The 21,245-nt window shown below is 37.8% G+C and overlaps 4 protein-coding genes and 1 long non-coding RNA gene across 5 annotated transcripts; 3 read left to right on the top strand and 2 right to left on the bottom strand.

Annotated features, from left to right (window-relative positions):
- The first annotated feature begins 1,534 nt into the window (after positions 1-1,534).
- On the top strand, positions 1,535-3,380 carry LOC103410705 (palmitoyl-monogalactosyldiacylglycerol delta-7 desaturase, chloroplastic-like). The gene is made up of 5 exons (XM_008349382.3): positions 1,535-1,816; positions 2,052-2,192; positions 2,339-2,482; positions 2,948-3,054; positions 3,161-3,380. The coding sequence occupies exons 1-5, from the start codon at positions 1,535-1,537 to the stop codon at positions 3,378-3,380; spliced, it is 894 nt and encodes a 297-aa protein (XP_008347604.2).
- Positions 3,381-4,082: 702 nt separating this feature from the next.
- On the bottom strand, positions 4,083-5,187 carry LOC139190584 (uncharacterized). The gene is made up of 2 exons (XR_011574897.1): positions 5,006-5,187; positions 4,083-4,254 (listed from the first exon to the last, which is right to left on the bottom strand). It is a non-coding gene; the product is annotated as an uncharacterized lncRNA (long non-coding RNA).
- Positions 5,188-7,430: 2,243 nt separating this feature from the next.
- On the top strand, positions 7,431-11,852 carry LOC103407322 (probable anion transporter 5). The gene is made up of 2 exons (XM_008346254.4): positions 7,431-7,596; positions 10,019-11,852. The coding sequence occupies exon 2, from the start codon at positions 10,255-10,257 to the stop codon at positions 11,581-11,583; it is 1,329 nt and encodes a 442-aa protein (XP_008344476.1). The 5' UTR covers positions 7,431-7,596; positions 10,019-10,254; the 3' UTR covers positions 11,584-11,852.
- A 2,140-nt stretch (positions 11,853-13,992) lies between these two features.
- Positions 13,993-18,382, top strand: LOC103410694 (SAC3 family protein C). The gene is made up of 8 exons (XM_029095378.2): positions 13,993-14,485; positions 15,330-15,551; positions 15,827-16,045; positions 16,148-16,233; positions 16,371-16,467; positions 16,782-16,874; positions 16,993-17,147; positions 17,762-18,382. Exons 1-8 carry the CDS (start codon positions 14,177-14,179, stop codon positions 17,763-17,765), a joined length of 1,185 nt encoding a protein of 394 aa, XP_028951211.1. The 5' UTR covers positions 13,993-14,176; the 3' UTR covers positions 17,766-18,382.
- Positions 18,383-19,247: 865 nt separating this feature from the next.
- Positions 19,248-21,188, bottom strand: LOC103407321 (protein ELC-like). The gene has a single exon (XM_008346253.4). The coding sequence runs from the start codon at positions 20,720-20,722 to the stop codon at positions 19,463-19,465; it is 1,260 nt and encodes a 419-aa protein (XP_008344475.2). The 5' UTR covers positions 20,723-21,188; the 3' UTR covers positions 19,248-19,462.
- Between the last annotated feature and the right edge of the window lie 57 nt (positions 21,189-21,245).

Here is a 21,245-nt window from a genome sequence, read left to right as displayed (position 1 = left end):
TTAAATTGGGTTTATTGGGACCAACTGCAAGCTTCTAGAATACAATGGGATCCTCGTAAAGTTGATTATTATGAATGTTATGACAAATTTGATTGGGAAGTAACATCTCACAACTTTGGCAGATCACTTAGCCCTATTCATCTTTGGCTCAAGAACGCTTGATCAGTGAGCTATTACGGTGAAGGTTCATGCAATCAAGGCTGAAAAGAAATCTAGATAAAAACTATTGTTTTGGAATAACCTGATTGCGTGATGATATTGATGAATTGGTTTGGAGCAAAAAATTCCAAGTCAGATTCCTTAACGCAGAGGAGGAGCGTCCTGATCACGTGTTGTGGCCTATTTTATTGACAATGAATAAAGGGGTGTGGCAAAGAGAGAGAGTGGAGAAAGTGTAGGGATTACTCTGTGTGTGTTATTCCCCTTACACAATACCTTTATTTATAGCAGTAAAGAGGAAAGGAATTACTTGTCCTCCAAGTAAATAAAATCCTATAAGGAAAGAATAACTAGTAATCAAACCTATTTAGGATTTACACAATCACACTTAAATATAATATCTATAACAACTTTTTATTTATTTATATAATTAGTTTAAAGAGGGTAGATTGCATATTTTATCTTTTGTTTAGTTGTTAGACAAGAGAGTTCTTGAGCGTAATTGAGTGTGATACCAATGTATTGAACTTATGAGTGTGATATATTAACTCAAGAAGATCATATCAAACATACTGAACTCAATATATTGAACTCACACTAGTGTAGAAGTAGTGTTTATAGATATCAAACTCAGGTTGTCTGATTCTTATATATAGATATCACACTCACTCAAACTACGACCTTCCACAGTAGGATGAAAAAAATGAGGGTTGTACCAATATATTGAGGTAATATAGGAATCACACTCCTACCAATGTATTGAACTCATGAGATTAACAATATATTGAACTCATGAGATTAATAATATATTGAACTCATGAGATTAATAATATATTGAACTCATGAGTTCAATAATTAAAACTCATGAGTGTGATACTTATAAATTAGTACGTTCTAAGTATGATTCTCACAGTTATATAATTCACTGTAGTGTAGCACTAGGGTCATAGATATCAAACCTAGACTGCGTGACTCCTATAATAACACTCACTTAAACTATTGTGGAATAACTTAGAAAAGAGAAAATCATCGCTAATTGCAAGCAAGGCCTAAACCCTAAACTTCTCATTGTGCCTACCGTATCTTACACGTCTAGGACTATGCATGCACGCTATATAAGAATCTGTTATGAAGTTAAGAATTCATGTTAAGGCCGTTATAACTGTTAACTCAAACATACTCGTCCAGGGTTTAAACATAATTTCCAAACAAAGCTATTAACTCAAGCAGAGTTCAGCCAGGACTTATATAATCATGCTTAACACCATTATTTAATACGCTGGTTACAAAACAAAAATTCCTTCATTTCACTCTTTGTCCCTTCGCGCTTCTGTTTAGTTCTTTCAAGAAAAACCCACACACACTGTTTTAACTAATGGCGCCTTCCCATTTTATGATGCGGCGGGTAGAATTTATTGGGAGGCAGTGGAACTTGTTCGACATAACCACTTTGATTGTCGTTCTGCTTTTCCATATCCTTTCTCTTCTAGCGCCATTTTATTTCAACTGGGGTGCATTTTGGTTGTTCGTGGCACTATATTTTTTGACAGGTCTAGGAGTAACCCTAGGGTACCATAGGAGCCTTGCGCACCGGAGTTTTAAGCTTCCCAGATGGCTCGAATACTTTTTTGCCTATTGTGGTGTTTTGGCACTTCAGGTCTGCTTAAGAGAAATGCTGATAGAGGAATATATACGAATTTAGAAACCATGTGATATATATCGCAAAACCGCAGTTGATAATTAGATAAAATATTTAGTACCCTTAACTTTGCTGGTGTTTGAGATCTGATTCTCACCAGAATCATTAAATTGATGTGTAATTTATGTAATTGTACTTTTTTTTCATTAAGTTTAGAATTTTTTTGTGAACTGATCTTGTGTTTGGTTTGCAGGGAAATCCAATTGAATGGGTGAGCACACATAGATACCACCACCAGTTTACAGACACAAAGAAAGACCCGCATAGCCCACTTATGGGGTTCTGGTTTAGTCACATTGGTTGGGTCGTCAATAACAGCTTTCGGTTTGAAAGTGTACAAAATTCTCTCTCTCCCCTTCAGTATAAAACTCCCTCTCTCTCTCCCTCTCTCTCTCCCTCTCTCTCTCCCTCTCTCTCTCTCTCTCTCTCTCTTTCTCTCTCTCTCTCTCTGACAAAGTGAGATGGATACCAATTTTGCAGTATGAAAGACGACTAAAGAATGTTGAAGATTTAAAAAGGCAGCCGTACTATAGGTTTCTTCATCGTACGTATCTTCTTCACTCGGTTGTTCTTGGAGTTCTACTGTATGTCACGGGAGGACTACCCTTTCTGGTTTGGGGAATGGTAAATTACTTGTACTATTTTCTTTCTCGTCAAAGGAAGCTGGCCCCGCCAAATTTACTTTCACGTATATCACTAGGAAAAAGATTCAAACTGTAACCTAATATATATACCCTTTTTTCTTACATTGAAAACATGACAAGCTCGTCAAGTGATTAAGTGAAGCGGTAGCTCGTCAAAAAGAAACTTATATATAATTACACAACGTCTCGTACGAATGATACAAAGTAAACTAATGTGTACAAATACTTATGCATGTCTTTGTATTATTGACACGGAACGCCACAATAACTATGTACCCATGCTATATATGGAAATCGTGCTCAATAATTAGACGCAATACATGGTCCATAAATATATCATAGTATCTTTGCCATTACATTTTTTATAATTCATGACCCATAAATATTACTAGTCCATCGTCTTATCGTTTTTTAATGTAATCAGCTGGATTTTTACTCACTGCAGGGTGTGAGGACGGTAGTACTTTACCACGTTACTTTCTCAGTAAATTCTATTTGCCACACATGGGGAAGCCAAGTATGGGATACCGGTGATTTGTCTAGAAACAACTTGTATGTGTGTGTGTCTGTAATGTAGCTATAACGGAATCTCCATATATTATGTACGTTCTTTGCATGGATAAATAGTAAAAGTAATTGTGAATTTGAATTGTTTTAGGTTGGTGGCATTGCCGACCCTTGGAGAAGGCTGGCACAATAACCACCATGCTTTTGACTACTCAGCTCGGCAAGGCCTGGAATGGTGGCAGGTTGATATTACATGGTATGTAATAACAATTCTTCAAGTTGCTGGTTTGGCCACCGACGTGAAAACCCCAACTGAAACTCAAAAGAAAAGGAAAGCTTTACACAAACAAATCATTGAGAGAAACAATTAAGACAAAAGTTGGCAACGGATATCTTCCAAACCACGAATATTACTGCGTTTTTTTTTTTTTTTTGCTCATTTATGTATTTATTATCGTTGTCTTGATTAGGGACGTGGAAAAGGGTTTTGATCTCTCTCTGTTTGCCCAGCTGAAGAGATCAAATCCACAAATTAACGTTTGCCAAAAATAAAGGAGCTCGTATAATATTCCCATTATATATGGAGAGTTTTAAGCCCATTACATATGTCGTATAATATTCCCATTCGGACCCCGAGTTTTATGTAGTCTCCCATTCTTCATATTTCATCGTCTCCAAAAAAAAAAAAAATTAATTTTCATCCTAACTTTTAAGTGATGATGATACTCACCACTCTATTGATCACCGTTGCATGAATTTAAATTTCGCGATCGTGTAGTGGATAGACACAAATTTCAAAAGTTAAACTCATCCAATAATAATAAGTATGGTGGTGAGCAAAAATTGCACCCGAGAAAAATAATCACATCCATTATCATTCGAAGAGATCCTATATATGAGGCATTTGTGAGCATAAGCAGCAAAAGTGTATGCAATTGAAAACCCGACACGTTCTATAAAGCAAACAGATGTGCAGATGAAGGTCAATATGACGACTAAATAACGCTTTGGAAATTTCATCGTCCTCATACCTCACCTTTTGTGACCTTTATAAGTACTTTGCATTGCCAATATTGCCTTCCAAACCTTTTTTGTATTTTCTTTAGAAAAATCAACTTTGTCAATGTCTGCTATCTTTGGGTGAGCTGACTTTTAACAGCTCACGTTTCTTACAAAAGTGGTTCAGAAGAGGAAAGTGGCAACTTCATGAGCATCACAAATCAATGCTTAGATATGTTGAATAATCTGCAGGAGGAAAAAGTGGTTTAGAAGAGGAAAGCAGCAGCTTCACAACTTGTTTGAACAGCACCAAAACAACATAGCATGCCAAAAAAAAAACCAAAACCATTGTACAAAATCCTCAAACCCTATAAAAAAAAAACAGAAAGCAGAATCTTAAGAACCTGAAGAAAGACAGATTATATTCCAAAGTGTAACTTTCCTGAAGCTGAAGCAAAATCCCAGTTTGGTCTGAAACCTCCTAAAAGTCTCTAAATTGAAAATCCCGAATAACTTTCTTCCGGGTTCTTTTGTTCTCTCATTTGGGTCTACATTTTGTAGGGGTGATCAAACCCGTTGACCACTAAAAAGAACTAACATTCTACGATTGAACTCAACTGTGCATGTTAAAATGAAACCAGGTCAACTGAAACGCATAAATCAAGAAGATCCAACATTTTTCAAGCATTTCACAGGCCCCCCAACCCAGATGTACAAACTCTCCTACCTATTTCTAAATCTTCAACTACATTGTCAAGTACAACAACAAAATGTACATTCAAAACAAAAATCATACAAAGATCAATTGAAAACAAAAAGTCCCCACTTGATAATTCACAAATAAGACAATAATTGGATCCGTTGATTAGAATAATTAGCAAATTAAAATCCCAAATCCCAATTCAGAAGGGCCTAGGAGGTTGAGAGATCGGAGGTACGGTGGAGTATTGAAATTTGAACAACAATAAGAAGAAAGAGGAGGAGGAGGAGGACTTACCAGTTAGAAAGCAGAACAGAGGACAGGAGCTGGAAACGCAGCGCCTGGATTCGTGCAGCGGCTGAGCACTGCACTGTGGAGATACCGTTGATGCCAGAAATTAGAAATTTGGACTCTTAATCCCGTTTAGCAGCTCAAACTGGATTGATTATTTCAGTTGAATATGATAATTTGTCGTCGGACTGACTATTTAGTCGAACGTTTGATGCATAATCAAATTAAATACCGATTTTTATATATATATAAAAAATAACATCGGATGAAATACCTATTTTTATATATAAAAAAAAAATGCCCGTTTACTTTTTATGAGTCCTTTGAAATAGGTCCAATTGGACTAAAAATTTGATCTATTTCAAAAGTTAACATTACACAAAAATTAGATCTGTTTCAAAAGTAGGTTATAAAATTGGACGTATTTCAAATTATCCCTATTTTTTTTAAAGAGTACAATCAAATTAAAGAGTATTGATTAGATTTGTTCTCAGTTAAAAAAAATAAAAATTCTTAGTTCATCTTGGACTTGTTTTTTGTTTGCACTTTGCTTGGACAGGTGTTGTTTCAATCATAGAATGGATCGGAAAGTTGGTACTGTTTATATAAATCCAAAGAAACTTGGAACTTTTCACAAACCATGCATGAAGGAAATGATAGCATTTCTCAACTGCCTGGCTGCTATCCAGCTCTGTGATGATAAGTGTGCAAGACATATTCTTAAATCACAACAACAAGATATTAGGATCACGAATAAATCAAATCAATATGAAATAGAGATAGACTAATTATATTGAACTTATCTGTAGAATTCGGAAGACATGATTATGAAGATGAAGCCATTGATGAACTCTGGTTGTCTTCTCCTTCCAATACTCCAAAATATCCCTCTACTATATGAATAGGTTTTAGTATTATGAGGATTTCAACGTATGGAAGCAGGGACTTAACCTAGTATTTATTTATCATTAGGTTTCCTTATTAGCCGGCCTATTAACAGCTAACAAGGTCAACCCTATTACCTTGATCGAGTCTTATCATGATGCAATATCTTTGTATTTGAACCTCTAGATAATTCTCCTAGATTAGCTGCAATAATTTAAGACTCCACAATTGTTACTGAACTAGGACTCTTAATTTACTCGAATTGCACATCACTGAATAATCAAGTGATTTGTTCCTCAAGTAAACCAATTGTCACACATTGCCATTCACTGAACTTTACAAAGTGTGTCAAGCAGAAGGAACTTTTGGGTACTTGTATGGATCAGGTGGATTTTCCGTTCTCCTTTGGATTATGCATCTTAATTTTGTTTTCGGATTTCGCATCTGTTTTTTTTTTTTTCATTACTTGAAGTCGATCCTAACCCGCCCTACTCTTTCGCTACAGAGCAACAAAAACAGAAAGTCAATGGGAAGCATCAATTACCACTTGCAAAGGTTGAGTTGGGGAAGGAAGTAGTTTGTTTTGTGCGGAACGTCGTTTAATTTGATGTATGATTATTTGTAGTCATTAGTGACAGAGGCTTAGCATGGAGATTGTTTATATTGTAACACCCGAGAACTTCCGCGAATAATTTCCCTGTTTGCAGCTTAGTTTGATATAAGGAAACTTTCCATTAATTTGTAAACCCAAGTCTTTGCCTTGGTAGAACAAAGGCTTAATTTATCTTTATTTTTCAGTAAATGTTCCTACCAACAGCCGAATTGGCTCAACATCCATGAGTGTGTCTGGAATACATAACGTTGTGATTTGTGCTAGTTCTAATATTTTATTCATATATATAAATGAGATGATTGAATGACTATGTAGATTCGATCAAGTTTTGTGAGTGAATTTATTTTATATGAGCAAAAGATGTATAAAATATTTTATAACTGAGATTGATTGTCATATTACTGTTACTCATACGAGCTTCATAGATTATCCGGTTTTTGCTTTGCCTGGTAAACCATTTTCACGGTGTAGATGGCGATTTTGCAGTTTGACAGGTGTTGATAGGTACGAGGCGTCTTGAGTAACAGTGTTGGGGAATTAAGCGCTTAGTGATTGGATTAACCATGTATCTTATTGTTTTATTTTGTGAATAGTTCCATTTTGGGAGCCTACAGGCGTTGTGCCTCTAGATGAGGTTTTGTACATAGTTTGCAAACTCTTTTGCATTGTATGTAAGTGGAAGAGACCTCATCAATATGTTTATTTGTATAAGTTGTTCGATATGTACTAATGTGACACTTTTAATACGCCCGATTTCATATATGCTTCGTAATCAGGACATGACAGTCTTAAACACCCTTCTTTCATCCTTATTCTAAATACTATTTAATTCAATTTATCGATCATGCTCGCCTAAGATTCTCATTTTGAGAAAGAAAATTAATCGTTAAAATCTTAATCACGGTTAAAACAGTGAAATATCCCGAGTTCCCGTAAAAAAGTGCCGCAGCCGGTAGTTTTCAAACCCAAAAAGAACAAAGACTCATAAGAGTCCAAATTTCTAATTTATCGCATCAGCAGTATCAGCAGTGCTTCAGCCCCTCCACGGATCCAGGCGCCGCGTTTCCATCCTCCTCTCCTCTGCTATGCTCTCTAACTGGTAGCTCCTTCTCCGCCTCCTCCTCTTCTTCTTTTGGTTGTTCAAATTTAAATACGCCACCGTACCTCCGATCTCTCAGCCTCCTAGGACCCTACTTCTCTTCTTCTTGCCTTCAGTTTTATCGTCTGAATTTGGATTTGGGGATTTCGGAATTAGGGATTTTAATCTGCTAAATTGTTCTGATTAACGGATTCAATTATTGTCTTATTTGTGAATTATCAATTGGGGACCTTTTGTTTTCAATTGATCTTTGTATGATTTTTGTTTTGAATGTACATTGTGTTGTTGTACTTGATAATGTAGTTGAAGATTTAGAAATACATAGGAGAGTTTGTACATCTGGGTTGGGGTCCTGTGAAATGCTTGAAAAAAGTTGGATCTTCACGAATTTTGCTTTTCAGTTGACCTGGTTTCATTTTAGTTCAATCATAGAATGTTCGTTCTTTTTAGTGGCCAACGGGTTTGATCACCCCTACAAAATGTAGATCCAAATGAGAGAACAAAAGAACCCGGAAGTAAGTTCTTTGGATTTTCAATTTAGAGACTTTTAGGAAGTTTCAGACCAAACTGGGATTTTGCTTCAACTTCACCTTCAGGAAAGTTTCACTTTGGAATATAATCTGTCCTTCTTCAGGTTCTTAAGATTCTGCATTTCTGTTTTTTTATAGGGTTTGAGGATTTTGATTTTGGAACCTAAAGTTGGTTTTGTTGACCTTTTTCTTGCTTTCGTGTATGTATCTGACTCGGTATTGTTTCACTCTTAATAGTTATATTTTAGATAAGTTTTTAGTGTCTGCAACTAAATTGTATTGGGTACAGAATTGCTTCAACTGCAAGGCAGTTTAGGCCTTCAGTTTTCACTCTTGATTGCTCAAAATATATTATTTGTGGGAATTCACGTTTCAGAGTAGAATTGGCTAGTAGATAAGGAAACAAAGAGTGTTAACCAAATAAAGAAAAAACAAAGAGTCCAATCAGTTATTAAACGTAGCAATACAATTGATTAGAGTTGGGAATTAACATAGAATAAATGATGGCAATACATAAGTAAACCAAAGCAATAAAGTATGTTGCCATGCCTATGGCACAAAAGTAAACACAAAAAAATAAAAATAAAAATAAAAAATAAAAAATGCTAACAATACATAATTGGGGTGATGATGCATGAAACAAAGAGAGGGGGTGACAGAGTGGGACCGAAATAGAGGGAACAAAGAGTGACTGAGAGTCTTTAACAAATTCACACTGATCTTCAGTGCTGAAAAATGCAAGTTAAGAAGAAATTCTTTGCTGTTCAAATTTTGGGGTGTTGATCTTTGTGTGGAAGGTCTCTAATTTGTACATGGTGGTGGTCTGAAATGGTCACCCACAAACTGATGGAAGAATTGATTCGCAACTCAATGATTCACTTGTCTACAAATGGGCTAGAAAGGGTCTGAAAAGAGATGAAAGAATTGCAAATGGTGAGTCAGTTCTTTTGTTTCCTGTCTGCTCAATGATTGTCTTGGATTCCTTATGATCAGTTGAGGGAAATTTTCTGGATAAGTGCAATTAGGGCATACTTTTGGTTACTTGGGTCACAATGAGATTAATTAAGATTTAGGGTTTGCCAATTCGGGATAAATTTTGCCAAAACCCTGATATGGGGGAAAGATAAACACTTCAACCCCCTATCTATGTCAAGAATGCGAAGCCAAGATGTTTCATGGATAGCCCTGCCTAGGCGAAAGCCTTGAGGCGTGAGGTGAAGCCTCATGGGACCTAAAATTATTAATTATATATATAATATATAATATATCGATAATAGAGTCGAAATCAAACATTATAGAAGAATAATCAACAATCAAATAAAAAAATTTCTCCATTGTAGGTGAGAAACCATAACCCTAAAAAAAGGCCTCAGCTGACATCTCAGGTGCGCCTCAACCATGCCTAGGCGAGTTTAAACCTACTCCCGTTGGGCATAGGCGTTTTCCTCACCGCCCCACCTCGAAGGCCGCCTAGGTGCTCCTCAAGGCTCGTGTTTTAAAACACTGGTCAAGACCCTAAAATTACATGCATCCTTCCATGGATATATGTATTGCCAATTTTTCCTAGATTTGCCTCCTTTGCTGTACATGAATACTGTGCCAAGGCTGTTGATTCATCGATGTGTTTTTCTATTTAAAACGTGGTCACCCAAACAATATGGAATCCGAGGGGTGTGAGTCCGTGTATACATTATAGAACTAATAGAAGTGATAATGCCATAAAAAATGAAGAGGGCTCTGTCTAAATTTTGACTGACAAAGCACTTTCTTGGATCTTGGAAGCCCCTGTACAATGGTTTTGGTTTTTTTGGTATGCTATGTTGTTTTGTTGCTGTTCAAACAAGTTGTGAAGCTGCTTCTTTCCTCTTCTAAACCACTTTTTCCTCCTGCAGATTATTCAACATATCTAAGCATTGATTTGTGATACTTGTGAAGTTGCTGCTTTCCTCTTCTGAACCACTTTTGTAAGAAACGTGAGCTGTTAAAAGTCAGCTCACCCAAAGATAGCAGACATAATAGCTACAGTTGATAACATTGACAAAGTTGATTTTTCTAAAGAAAATACGAAAATATTTGGAAGGAAATATTGGCAATGCTAAGTTCTTATAAGGGTCACAAAAGGTGAGGTATGAGGACGATGAAATTTCCAAAGCGTTATTTAGTCGTCATATTGACCTTCATCTGCACATCTGTTTGCTATATAGAACGTGTCGGGTTTTCAATTGCATACACTTTTGCTGCTGATGCTGCTGGGGTAAATCAAGCAAGTAAAGGCACAATTCTTTCTACATTCTATTATGGCTATGCTTGTTCACAGGTGCCTGGAGGCTGGGCAGCCCAGAAAATTGGGGGAAGGAAGGTTCTTCTCCTTTCATTTGTATTATGGTCAGCTACTTGTGCATTGGTCCCTTTGGACCCCAATCGAGTCTTTGTCATGGTAATTGCTCGGCTGCTTGTTGGTGTCGCACAAGGTTTTATATTCCCCTCAATCCACACAGTTCTAGCACAGTGGGTTCCACCGCATGAAAGATCCAGATCTGTTTCTCTTACGACTTCTGGTATGTACCTAGGTGCCGCTGCAGGAATGCTTTTTCTTCCGAGCCTTGTAAAGTATAGAGGCCCGCAGGATGTCTTTCTTGCTGAGGCAGCACTAGGTGCCATGTGGTCTTTGCTTTGGTTCAAGTATGCCAGCGACCCACCTCGCTCAGAACATCCAAAAGCCACAGCTGCTGGTTTTGGGGAGTCAATGTTGCCAATCAATGGAAGTCATAAATTGAAAATAGAGAATGGAGGAAGTTCCATCAGATCTGCGAAAATCCCATGGAAGAGAATTTTACTCAGTTTGCCAGTTTGGGCAATTGTGGTTAATAATTTCACATTTCACTACGCTTTGTATGTGTTAATGAACTGGCTGCCGACATACTTTGAATTGGGCCTCCAGCTTAGCCTTCAGGAAATGGGTTCTTCTAAGATGTTGCCGTATCTCAACATGTTTATTTTCTCAAACATAGGTGGGGTGGTTGCTGATCACTTGGTCACAAAGAGAATCTTGTCTGTTACTAGAACGCGGAAGCTCTTGAACACCATAGGGTTCATAGTTGCTTCTCTTGCACTGATGGCAATTCCCATCTTCAGAACGTCTAGTGGAGCTGTCCTCTGCTCTTCTGTTGCTCTGGGTTTCTTGGCACTTGGGAGAGCTGGTTTTGCAGTGAACCACATGGATATTGCCCCGAGATATGCAGGCATTGTGATGGGAGTTTCCAACACTGCTGGTACGTTAGCCGGCATTATTGGAGTTGATCTGACCGGCAAACTTCTTGAAGCCGCAAGAAGTGTTGATTCAAGTCTTTCGAGTCCAGAGAGCTGGAGATTGGTGTTCTTTATCCCGGGTTTGCTCTGCATTTTCAGTTCTCTAGTATTTTTACTGTTCTCGACGGGGGAGAGAATTTTTGACTGAGGTAGGTTTTTTCCATGCAAACCTCTTGCTCGTAGCTCGTCAATAGATGTGCGTGCGGATTCTTAATATATAACTGTTCCTAGTGCGGTGATGATTCCTGACAATGTACTGTAGCATATGAATGCTGCCTTGGGACAGCATATGAACTTGACAAAAAGATTGGTAGCAAAGCAATAGTAGCAGCTCATAAATTATTACATTCTTGTTTTTAATGTATTTGCTGAATTTGATTCTTATCTTTATAACATCACCACGTTTCATTTGGTTAATGGAAATGTTGTTTCTATGTGGAATATCCACGTTTCATTTTGGTGATGTTATTGGCGCTCCAAATATGTTATCATGCAATTCTTTTGTATAAATATGTCATCACGCAATCCTTCCGTACACTTTTTTTTTTTGTTTTAGTGTAGGATGACTTTTTTTTTTTTAAGTGTCAATGACCGAGTAACCCTCCGTGCATATGACTGACTCACTTCCTTTCGGTGCATGTTGATCAACCATCATTAATTTTTCTCTGTCTTTCCTTGAAAATATGAAGACGTATTATGATAAAATAGAAAAGTTGTTTAGTTAGATCAAAAGTCAATTAACCTAGATTGAGAAGCAAAATCGCATGGATTAAACCTAACAATCGTCTATATAATTGGTCTTATATCTATTTATCTTAATTATTGATTTACCCTTTCATGTCATCATATTAAACCATATTTTCACGAAATAGACATACTTTGACCAAATTAGAGCGAATATCAAGTTCCAAGCGTAAAATATGAACAATGTTTGGCTCATCAAGGATGATGAAAGACTCTTCCACAAAACACTCTGTTGTTTATTTACAAACTGCAGATTTATGATTAAAACCGTTCATGTTATAAATCATTTTGTAAATCAAGATTATTTTAATCAAATAACTGGTAAAATAAATTAGCGGTTTGTAACGCTTTTACCCACTTTGATGATTGAACCATCTCATGTTCTATTAATTTTTTTCAGAAATGATTTTACATAATGATTTATAAATATGAGCAGTTTCGATCATAAACAAAACATTTTGTACGTCAGTCACAAAGTGTTTCGAGAAAGAGCTCCCACTTATCTTTAATAAAACTAGCAGAGAACACACACACTTTGTGTGTGTGAACAATTTCTCTTAATAAGTGCATATTAATATTACATAATTACTGGTTTGTCCTCCTTATATAAATATTGTGTGTCAAAAGTGAGGGTAAAATTGGAAAAATAAGTATAAAAAGAGGGTAAAATAGGAAAAATAGGGATATGATTGTCATTTTGTCAAAAGGTACAAAATTACTATTTTGCCCTCATTTTTGTCAATAGTGTGTATCAAAAGTGAGGTCAAAATAAGAAAAAAAAAGTTAACAAGGAGGGTTTTCTTAATAATAGTACTAGCATATGGGCACACACAAAGTGTGTGAGAAAATTTTTTATTTTTTGTTTTTGAAATAGAAGGGGGAAATTTGGAAAAATAACCAAATTTTAGACCCCATATAGAATTATAGCCACTATTATAATTTTATGATAATTAGAACCAAAATTTGATGTAAAAGTACTAATATACCCTTAATATTAGGGTTTCTCACAACAATCAAAACAAACCTTTAAACTATCTTAAAATGAGAAATTAATCTTCATCACTTTTTTGTTTTCACTATTCACTTTGCAGATGCAATTTCGTATTCTTTCTTCATCCATTGGAAAAATATATCGGAATGTATGCAATTTAGTTAGTGAAACACTAAATCCAAGTATCTAATTAAAATAATAATAATTAGCCATATAATTAGTACCTTCTTAAGAACATTCTCATAACTTGCCATACTAATTAAAGAGAAAGCTAATTCAGTGGCCTTAATCTGCAGTAATCCTCAACATTTTAAGGTAGTTTAAGGGTTGTGTTATGGTTGTTGTGAGAAACCCTAGTATTAAGGGTATATTAATACTTTTACATCAAGTTTTGGTTATAATTATCATAAAATAAAAATAGTGGTTATAATTCTATATGAGATCTAAAATTTGGTTATTTTTCCAAATTTTCCAATAGAGGGAGAGAGGAAGAGAGTGATAGAGAATGTAGGAGTAGGAAATTTTTTTTATTTTTAAATTTTTAAATTTTTTTTAATTAGAGATATGTTAGGATTACATGTAGGTGATGTTTTGAAAAAAAAATAGCAAAATTTGGTTGTGTGAAATTACACTCATGTCCCATATTTCTTATTCATGTTCTGTTTTAATTAGACGGTTAAACTGGTATTTTCATAGAGTTTTAGTTGACGGTGATTATTTTATTAATTAGTAGAGATGAATGATATTTTTTGTTCCAAGGTAAATGAGATGTTTTTTTAGTAGAGTGATAGCATCAATAAATTAGAAAACTACTTGGTATGGAAGGAGTGGAGTTGTTTTGAGTTGGAGCGTTCAGAACCAAGGGAGTTCAGAGAGTTTGACTTCAGAGTTCAGACAAAAAGAAGCAGGTATTTACCAAAACTCGATCAGCCAGCTGATTGGTACCAAAAGTCGAGGAGACAGGGAGGGAGAGAGAGAGAGAGAGAGAAGGAAGAAGAAGGTGGAAATGGAGAGGCGAGGGCGTGGTCGAAACGTTTCTTCTTCCCAATCCACGCGTGGCCGCTCGAACAGGTTCGTTTCGAAACCCACCTCCGCCGCAACTCCCAAATCCTCGAGCGGAGGCGCAACTGGTACTGAGAAAGCACAAAAAGACGCCGTAGATAACCATTCCGACGTTCCCGCCATAGTGGGCACTTGCCCTTTGATGTGCCCGGAAGGAGAGAGGGCGCAGCGTGAGCGGCTTCGTGATTTAGCAGTGTTTGAGAGGCTCCATGGAAATCCAAGGCAATCATCTCCGGACCTCGCTGTTAAAAAAGTAAGATTACATGATTACACCTTCATACATTAATCTTCTCTTGATTCGATTGGATAATTACTTAAATCAGTATTATCAGGGGGAAAATCCAACCTTTTTGTTTGGAATGGTAATTTGATTTGTTCCGATGATCCATTAAGTTTGTTGATTTCTTATGCAAAGATGGGTTTTGGGTGCCCAACAAGCTTACACTTTAGGCTTCATTTGGTATCAAGGATCGGATCGGATTGGAATGGATAACAGAGTAAATGTCGAGGTGTGAAGGTGTTGGAAATAAGGGGAACTTATCCCTTCTAATCCTACCATTTTTGGGATGGGATGGAAGGATAAATTTCCTTAATGAGTAATCCGTCTTCTACCGTCATTTAGGACGCCAGTTTTTCATTTCTTTAGTCAAACATACCCTAAATATTGCGGATTATCTGTTCCAATCTAATCCTAGACACCAGCCAAGGCCTTAGGCTATAGCGTTAATCAAATTGGTTTGACAGCAAGGGAATGATTGGGATACCACATGAAAATTAAGCTTCTCCAAATTAGAATTATGACGCTGCCAAGTTCAATATCATCAAAGTAGAATGTCAAGTAAATGACTATGTGATGCCAAATTCGTGCAACCAAATGCACCTGAAGTATCAACTGAATGCAAGGATTTCAGTGAGGGGAATGGATTTCGACTGTAGGGTTATGTTGATCAGAAGAATCATAATTTCTTAATTATTGAATGATGAAAATAATTATCTAACAAAATCCAAATTTCTGATTGTTTCCTGTAACTTTAATGCTGCAACTCATTCAAATGTATTGCAAATTTAAGAAGCTAACACGTTTTTTCTTCCACTAGTTTTTCAGAACTACGTCTAACAAACAAGTTGAAGCATCGGATGTTCGGCCGCTCCCTGTGTTGGAAGACACCTTAAATTACCTTTTAAACTTGTTTGATTCTAGAGAATATCCTTTTGAAGTGGTTCATGACTTCCTCTTTGATCGAACAAGGTCGATAAGACAGGATCTTAGCATGCAGAATGTTGTCAACGATAAGGTCATCCACATGTATGAGAAAATGGTATGGGTATCCTGCAAAACCTTTTAATTGCCACTATGTTTGAAGCTTCATTTTCATAGTATGCCATATGGAGTTAATAGTTTCATTTCATAGACATGTAAATCTGTTGATGTAGTTGTTTCCATGTGTCGTGAAATCAATTATTGTCCAGTTCAGAATATTATGGATTTTAAAATATCGAAAGAAATATGCATTACCAAAAATGTTATGAATATAGAACTCTCAACCTTTAGAAATGCCAAAATAGTTTTTAAGTTACAGTATTTATTGTACAGGTAAAATTTCATATCATATCCCTACGCAAGCTTCGAGGTTGTCGCAGTCAAAATACTTCTTCAACCCATTACCTCAACATGGAACAGCTTGCAAAGACTTTGACATCTCTATTTGATCTGTATGAAGCACATAGGCATTCCAATTCTACATATGAAAACGAAGCTGAGTTTTGTTCGTTTTATGTGCTGCTTCATCTTGGTCCTAACAGCCAACCGATGGTTTGTCTCTATTGCGTTTTTATGTTTATTCATTCTATTTCTTCTTGGTTTCCGTTTTGTATTGTGTCCTATATATGTGAACATTGTTTGTTCTGGTCCCAGGGAGAGTCCCTTTCATGGTGGTTTTCTCACTTGCCTTCTTTGTTAATCAAATCGAAGGAAATGTGCTTTTCCCGAAAGATTTTACGGTAATTTAACTTCCCTTTAATGTTATTTCTTGTTTAGAGATAATTAGTATGATTAAAGGTTTTTGTTCTTTTTCAATGTGTGAATGTTTTCATTAGCATGGGGTATAAATTAGAAAGATAATTTGTTTCTGCAACAGATTTTTCCGGATGGGCAACTATAAGCGTTTCTTAAGCACTATAGCAGCTGAGGCATCTTATCTTCAATACTGCATTCTCGAGCCTTATATCAATCAGGTAAGAGGTCGTTGAAACTAATTAAGTTTAAAACGTTTTTTAATAATCTTTTAAACCATTATATACAGTGTAATCATTTCGCTTTCAGGCTGGTTTCTTGTATTATCAACCACTACAAAACAGTAGGATAAGTTTCACCTGTCTTTCTAGGACCGTGGATTTTGTTAATGTTAAGTTCTGAGTCTTGTTTAAGTGTTTTAAGGCTAATCCACACTGATACTTGTGAAAGTTTATTTCAGTCATCTCTCTGTAATTCTTCAATGCTTGTGATGATAAAATTGTCTCTTATTTCTTGTGTTTCTTAACTTAAAAAGGTTCGAGCGCTAGCTGTCTTGTGTATAAATAATGGTGGATACAGGCTTCATCCGTATCCGCTGGCACACTTGTCTAAGCTCTTGATGATGACGGTAGGCTATCAATAACTGGGATCTACGAAAATTTATTATTATTTTTGCTAATCACTCAAATTTATTATTTTACGTTTATTATTTTCTGAACTTGTAAAAGCTGCATGTGGTTTATCAGGAATCAGATTTGGAGTCTCTTTGTAGAGCTTGTGGTCTTGATATTTGCACAGATGAAGATGGATGTAATTTGTTACCCACTAAGCAAACCACCTTCTGTCATCCAAAGGATGGATTTCAAAGCTACAGAGTTTTGGGTCTGGAAGAATTCGAGAGGTAACTTCAAAAACATTGTATATCAAGTTTGCGTATAGAATTTGCCTTGTGTAGATAGAGTTTACCTGCAAGGGTTCCTGAATGTCTATCGCATTGCCCTCCCGGCTCCCTTACCCTGTGATATGTGTTTGGGATGTTTGCATTGCCCTCAGTATTTTCTTATGTACAAATCTTAGATGCTTCTTTTGCCAGTCAGTCAGTCTACTATATTGGGCTCATGAAATAATACGGTTTGGTGGTACCACAGAAATAGATTAACTAGAATGTCGATCGATGTGGTAGATATAATAATCCATTTCAATTCTGTAGAGCCATGGTTCAATCCTTAAAAGTAGCGTATGAAAGTAGCAATGAAGAGTTGTGTGTTCTTAGGACAAGCCACCGTTACGGTGGTAGGTAGGTTGGTGAGTTATCCAAGTATCCAAACTATTGTTTTTGGAATTTCTCACCTAATTCATGCCATCAGTAATCCAAGTATCCAAACAGAGTTTCTACATCCGCACTAATTCATAGTTTCAACTTTATTTGATTCAATATGAAAGTTTAGTAGTAAACTGAGAATCATGTTAAATTTTAAGGAAGTGTAACTTACTCGTTTGCTTGTTTAATTTCAGGTAATAAATACACATGGTCAATACTGCGTTCAACGGTCCCTTGATCAATATGACAAAAAGCATGCCTCTGATCCAAAGTATAAAACATCTCTTTGGTGTAGCAAGGTGGACCAAGGCTTGAATTTGATGTTTAGGGCTGCTTGAATTTGATGTGTAGCCGACTTCGACAACATCATGTCGCAGATAAGTTCTCCCATGCTGCAACAAGTTAATGTGTTCGTATACTGAAGCAAAGTGTACAACTCCAACCCTTAATTTACAGCAAAGTGAGTTGCCCATTCTTGTAAGAGAGGAAAGGAGAAAGTACAAGTCTAAAAACTTAAGTACACTTTGCGGTATACCTTCTTCGTGCCCATTCTCCTCGTGTGAGGGCCATGTGAGAAGAGAGATGAGAAGAAAAAGATATGCACCGAGGGCCCTGGGTGTGTTTTCTTGGAAATTAGAATGGTAACAAGAATGTAAACTTTATGAAAGGTCGGGTGATTTGATTCGAGTATTCGAGAAGGGGAAGACGCCGGGATTTGATTAATTTTGTTGCATAACGTGTTGTTTTATGTCCCCTGCTATGACACATGAAACAAAGTGGTGATGCTGCACCTAAAGTTAAGGTGGAGACCAAAACCGAACTGTATGATGTGAATTGACATTTGAAAGATCACGGTTTAATCCCATCAATGTACCCAAAGAAAACGTACTCACAGAACACTTCGTCAAAATGTTTGTGCATCTGCATTTCTCCTGATTCTTTCCTTTAGTCTGTCTTGCACCCGATATCTCTCCCGGCATTCTTCTATCCAGCGTTCTTCTGTCCCACGCTTTTTCGAAATTTGCCCATCCTCCGTCTCTAGTAACGACGAGACTCGGGCATCTAACATCTTCATCCTCCGTCTCTAGTAACGACGAGAGACTCGGGCATCTAACATCTTCAGCTCCTGAAGAGATTGTTGCAAGGACTTAGTGTTAACTATGAGAGACCAGGGTATCCATCGAGTTCTGGTAACCCTTTCATGTATAACCCCGCAATCGGACACAAAAGGCTTTTTCAAGGAAGGAAGATGATCAGGCAAGTTTCCCCTCAGCTTCGGACTATTCTCTAAAGTCAACTTCTCAAGACGAGGAAAGTCAAGACATTGACCTCTACCTGGACTTGACAGCCATTCCTCCCACGCCGGCATCTCTATAAAGGGAGAGAAGCTCCATTACCCCCGTAGAACTCAACACACTCGCCCAACTTGTGGCAATAACAAGCAACTACAAACACTGAGGTAAAAGCAAATGCACTAAGGTTTTGCTTCTTTCCACTTTGGGGAAGTGTCATGCTTCCTCTTGTCGGCCTTAGAACCCTACTGCGCGTAACTATGTGCCTTGTGCAACTGCTCATTGGTTCCACTATCTATGACCATGAAAACCTAACAGTACAAGCTACAATGTTCCAAATGAAACTATGAGCATGAATACTTCAAAAATCAACACCAATTCCCACTGCTTGGTCGGAATGAAAAATGATTATATCTGATATTCATACACAAATCTAGAGCAAAAATGAGTTTCCATATAGTTCTTATTGAACAACAATATATTTCCCACAGAAACCATCCCTAAAGAAACATTGTGAAAGAAAAATTTGGAAAAGAAAGAACAAGAACAAGAAAGCATTGACATATTTGCACAAGAATCCAACAAGAACCTATACCATTTCTACTAAGATGAAACATAATGCGAAAGCCGAGAAGCCATATTCGCAACCTGAGACTGCATTTGCACTGCCCTGACTTTAGCAGCTGTAGCACGATGATAGAACTGCTTGCGGGACAATGACCTCACATTCTTCAAGTACTCCTCAATGCCTATTGACCCATCCTGCAATGCCTTATCCAAAGAATACACAACATCTTCAATCGCCAAATCAGAGGCGGTACAATCCAACAATTGCTTCGAAAGTGGGTCAATGCATTCGAAAGCATCGTCCACATCACCATCCAAGCTCCCCCTAGTCTTCCCCTCATTCTCTCTCGACCAGGCATCCAAAACATCCGAATTCATAAGCACCATCTGCAACTGCTGCTCCAAACCCTCCTTCTCATCCACCATCTCTTTCAACCCTTTGTTGAGCTGCTCGGATCGCTGCCGCAGCACCGCCTGTGCATTGAACAAGCCTTCAATTTCCGCCTCCCTCGTCTTCCTCAACCCTGCCATGTCGCCGTGCACCATCTCCACAAGCTTATTGATCGCATTCCGCTTGAAAACATCGTTCGGATCATCAGCCTGAACCCGAGAAAACGATCCGCTACTTCCATAAGGCGAAGGCGGATACGTCCTCGGCGGGATCGCCGGACGGGCATGATTAACCGAACCGGAAGATCCAGAATAGCCCGAGTAGCTCGAATAACCCGAATTCGACACAGATGACGTGGAATGGCCAACGTTGGGATTAGGATTAGGGTTTGGACTGGGATTAGGCCTGCGCTGGGAGAAGAGCGGCGGGTCCTGGCCGAAAACGGCGCTGAGATTCTTGACGAGCTCGACGAGGTTGGAGCTTGGGTAGACCCAGTTCTGCAAGTAGGGGACGGTGACCAAACCGGAAGGGTTGACGTGGGCGTGAGCGCGCTTGATGACCATGTCGCGCGTGGGGTTGACGTAGACGCAGGGCGGGTGGCGAGGGTAGGAATCCATGAGCCAGATGACGACGGGGATGTTGTAGGTGACGCCCTCATACGACATGGGGATGGTGCCGTCGGCCTGGAGGAGGTTGACGGAGCGACCGTCGTTGTGGGTGAAGGTCGCCGTTTTGGGTTCGAGGGAAGGATAGGCGGAGGTGATAGAGACGAGGTGGGTGCGGATGAGCCACTTGGTGTCTTCGGAGTAAGGGAGGGCGGAGGGGCCGCGCTGGGAGAGGACGGAGCTCAGGAACTGCTGAATCAGTTGGGGGTTCGGTGGGTTTGGACCCGCCGGTGGAACCATCGCAGCAATTTGAACCGGGTCGGGTTTGGAAGGTTGAGATTTGAGATTCCGAGAAGAAGAGAAGGGCGAGGATTTTGATCGAAGTGAATTTTGATCGAATTGAAAATTTGGGTGGAAATTGGGATTTGTTTGTTTGTTTGTTACGTTTGCTTAGGAGAAAAGGGAGATGCCGGAAGGGAGGGAGTGTGAGCGTGTTGGGGACCGGCGAGTGCGTGCCGCGGTGACTTGCACGACTTTTCTGTCTCACTCGTTTTCAACCATATTCTTCTTGTAGCCTATTTGATAAAACGATTTAGAGAGAGGGTTCGGCAATATTGAGAGAGAAGAGAGATTGATTTAATTGTGATGTGTGTTTGATTTAATTTATTGTGCGTTTATTTATAGTAGTAGGAAGGGTAAAACTTTTTTCTTTATGATTACAATATTTAATAGGTAATCTAATCCTAATAAGAATATAAGATACTTTCTCAAATTCCCTAGAATTTACACAATCACATTCCTATTCTAAGGGGGTGTATTCAAT

The sequence above is a fragment of the Malus domestica genome, chromosome 02, assembly GCF_042453785.1.
Source record: "Malus domestica chromosome 02, GDT2T_hap1".
NCBI classification, from domain to species: domain Eukaryota; kingdom Viridiplantae; phylum Streptophyta; class Magnoliopsida; order Rosales; family Rosaceae; genus Malus; species Malus domestica.
This window is presented reverse-complemented; position numbering and strand designations above follow the sequence as displayed.

Coding starts and splice junctions, on each gene's coding strand:
- LOC103410705 (XM_008349382.3), top strand. CDS start 1,535: ATGGCGCCTTCCCATTTTATGATGCGGCGGGTAGAATTTATTGGGAGG. Junction 2,193..2,338: donor ACAGCTTTCGGTTTGAAAGT/GTACAAAATTCT, acceptor CCAATTTTGCAG/TATGAAAGACGACTAAAGAA. Junction 2,483..2,947: donor CCTTTCTGGTTTGGGGAATG/GTAAATTACTTG, acceptor TACTCACTGCAG/GGTGTGAGGACGGTAGTACT.
- LOC103407322 (XM_008346254.4), top strand. CDS start 10,255: ATGAGGACGATGAAATTTCCAAAGCGTTATTTAGTCGTCATATTGACC.
- LOC103410694 (XM_029095378.2), top strand. CDS start 14,177: ATGGAGAGGCGAGGGCGTGGTCGAAACGTTTCTTCTTCCCAATCCACG. Junction 14,486..15,329: donor CGGACCTCGCTGTTAAAAAA/GTAAGATTACAT, acceptor TTCTTCCACTAG/TTTTTCAGAACTACGTCTAA. Junction 15,552..15,826: donor TCCACATGTATGAGAAAATG/GTATGGGTATCC, acceptor TTTATTGTACAG/GTAAAATTTCATATCATATC.
- LOC103407321 (XM_008346253.4), bottom strand. CDS start 20,722: ATGGTTCCACCGGCGGGTCCAAACCCACCGAACCCCCAACTGATTCAG.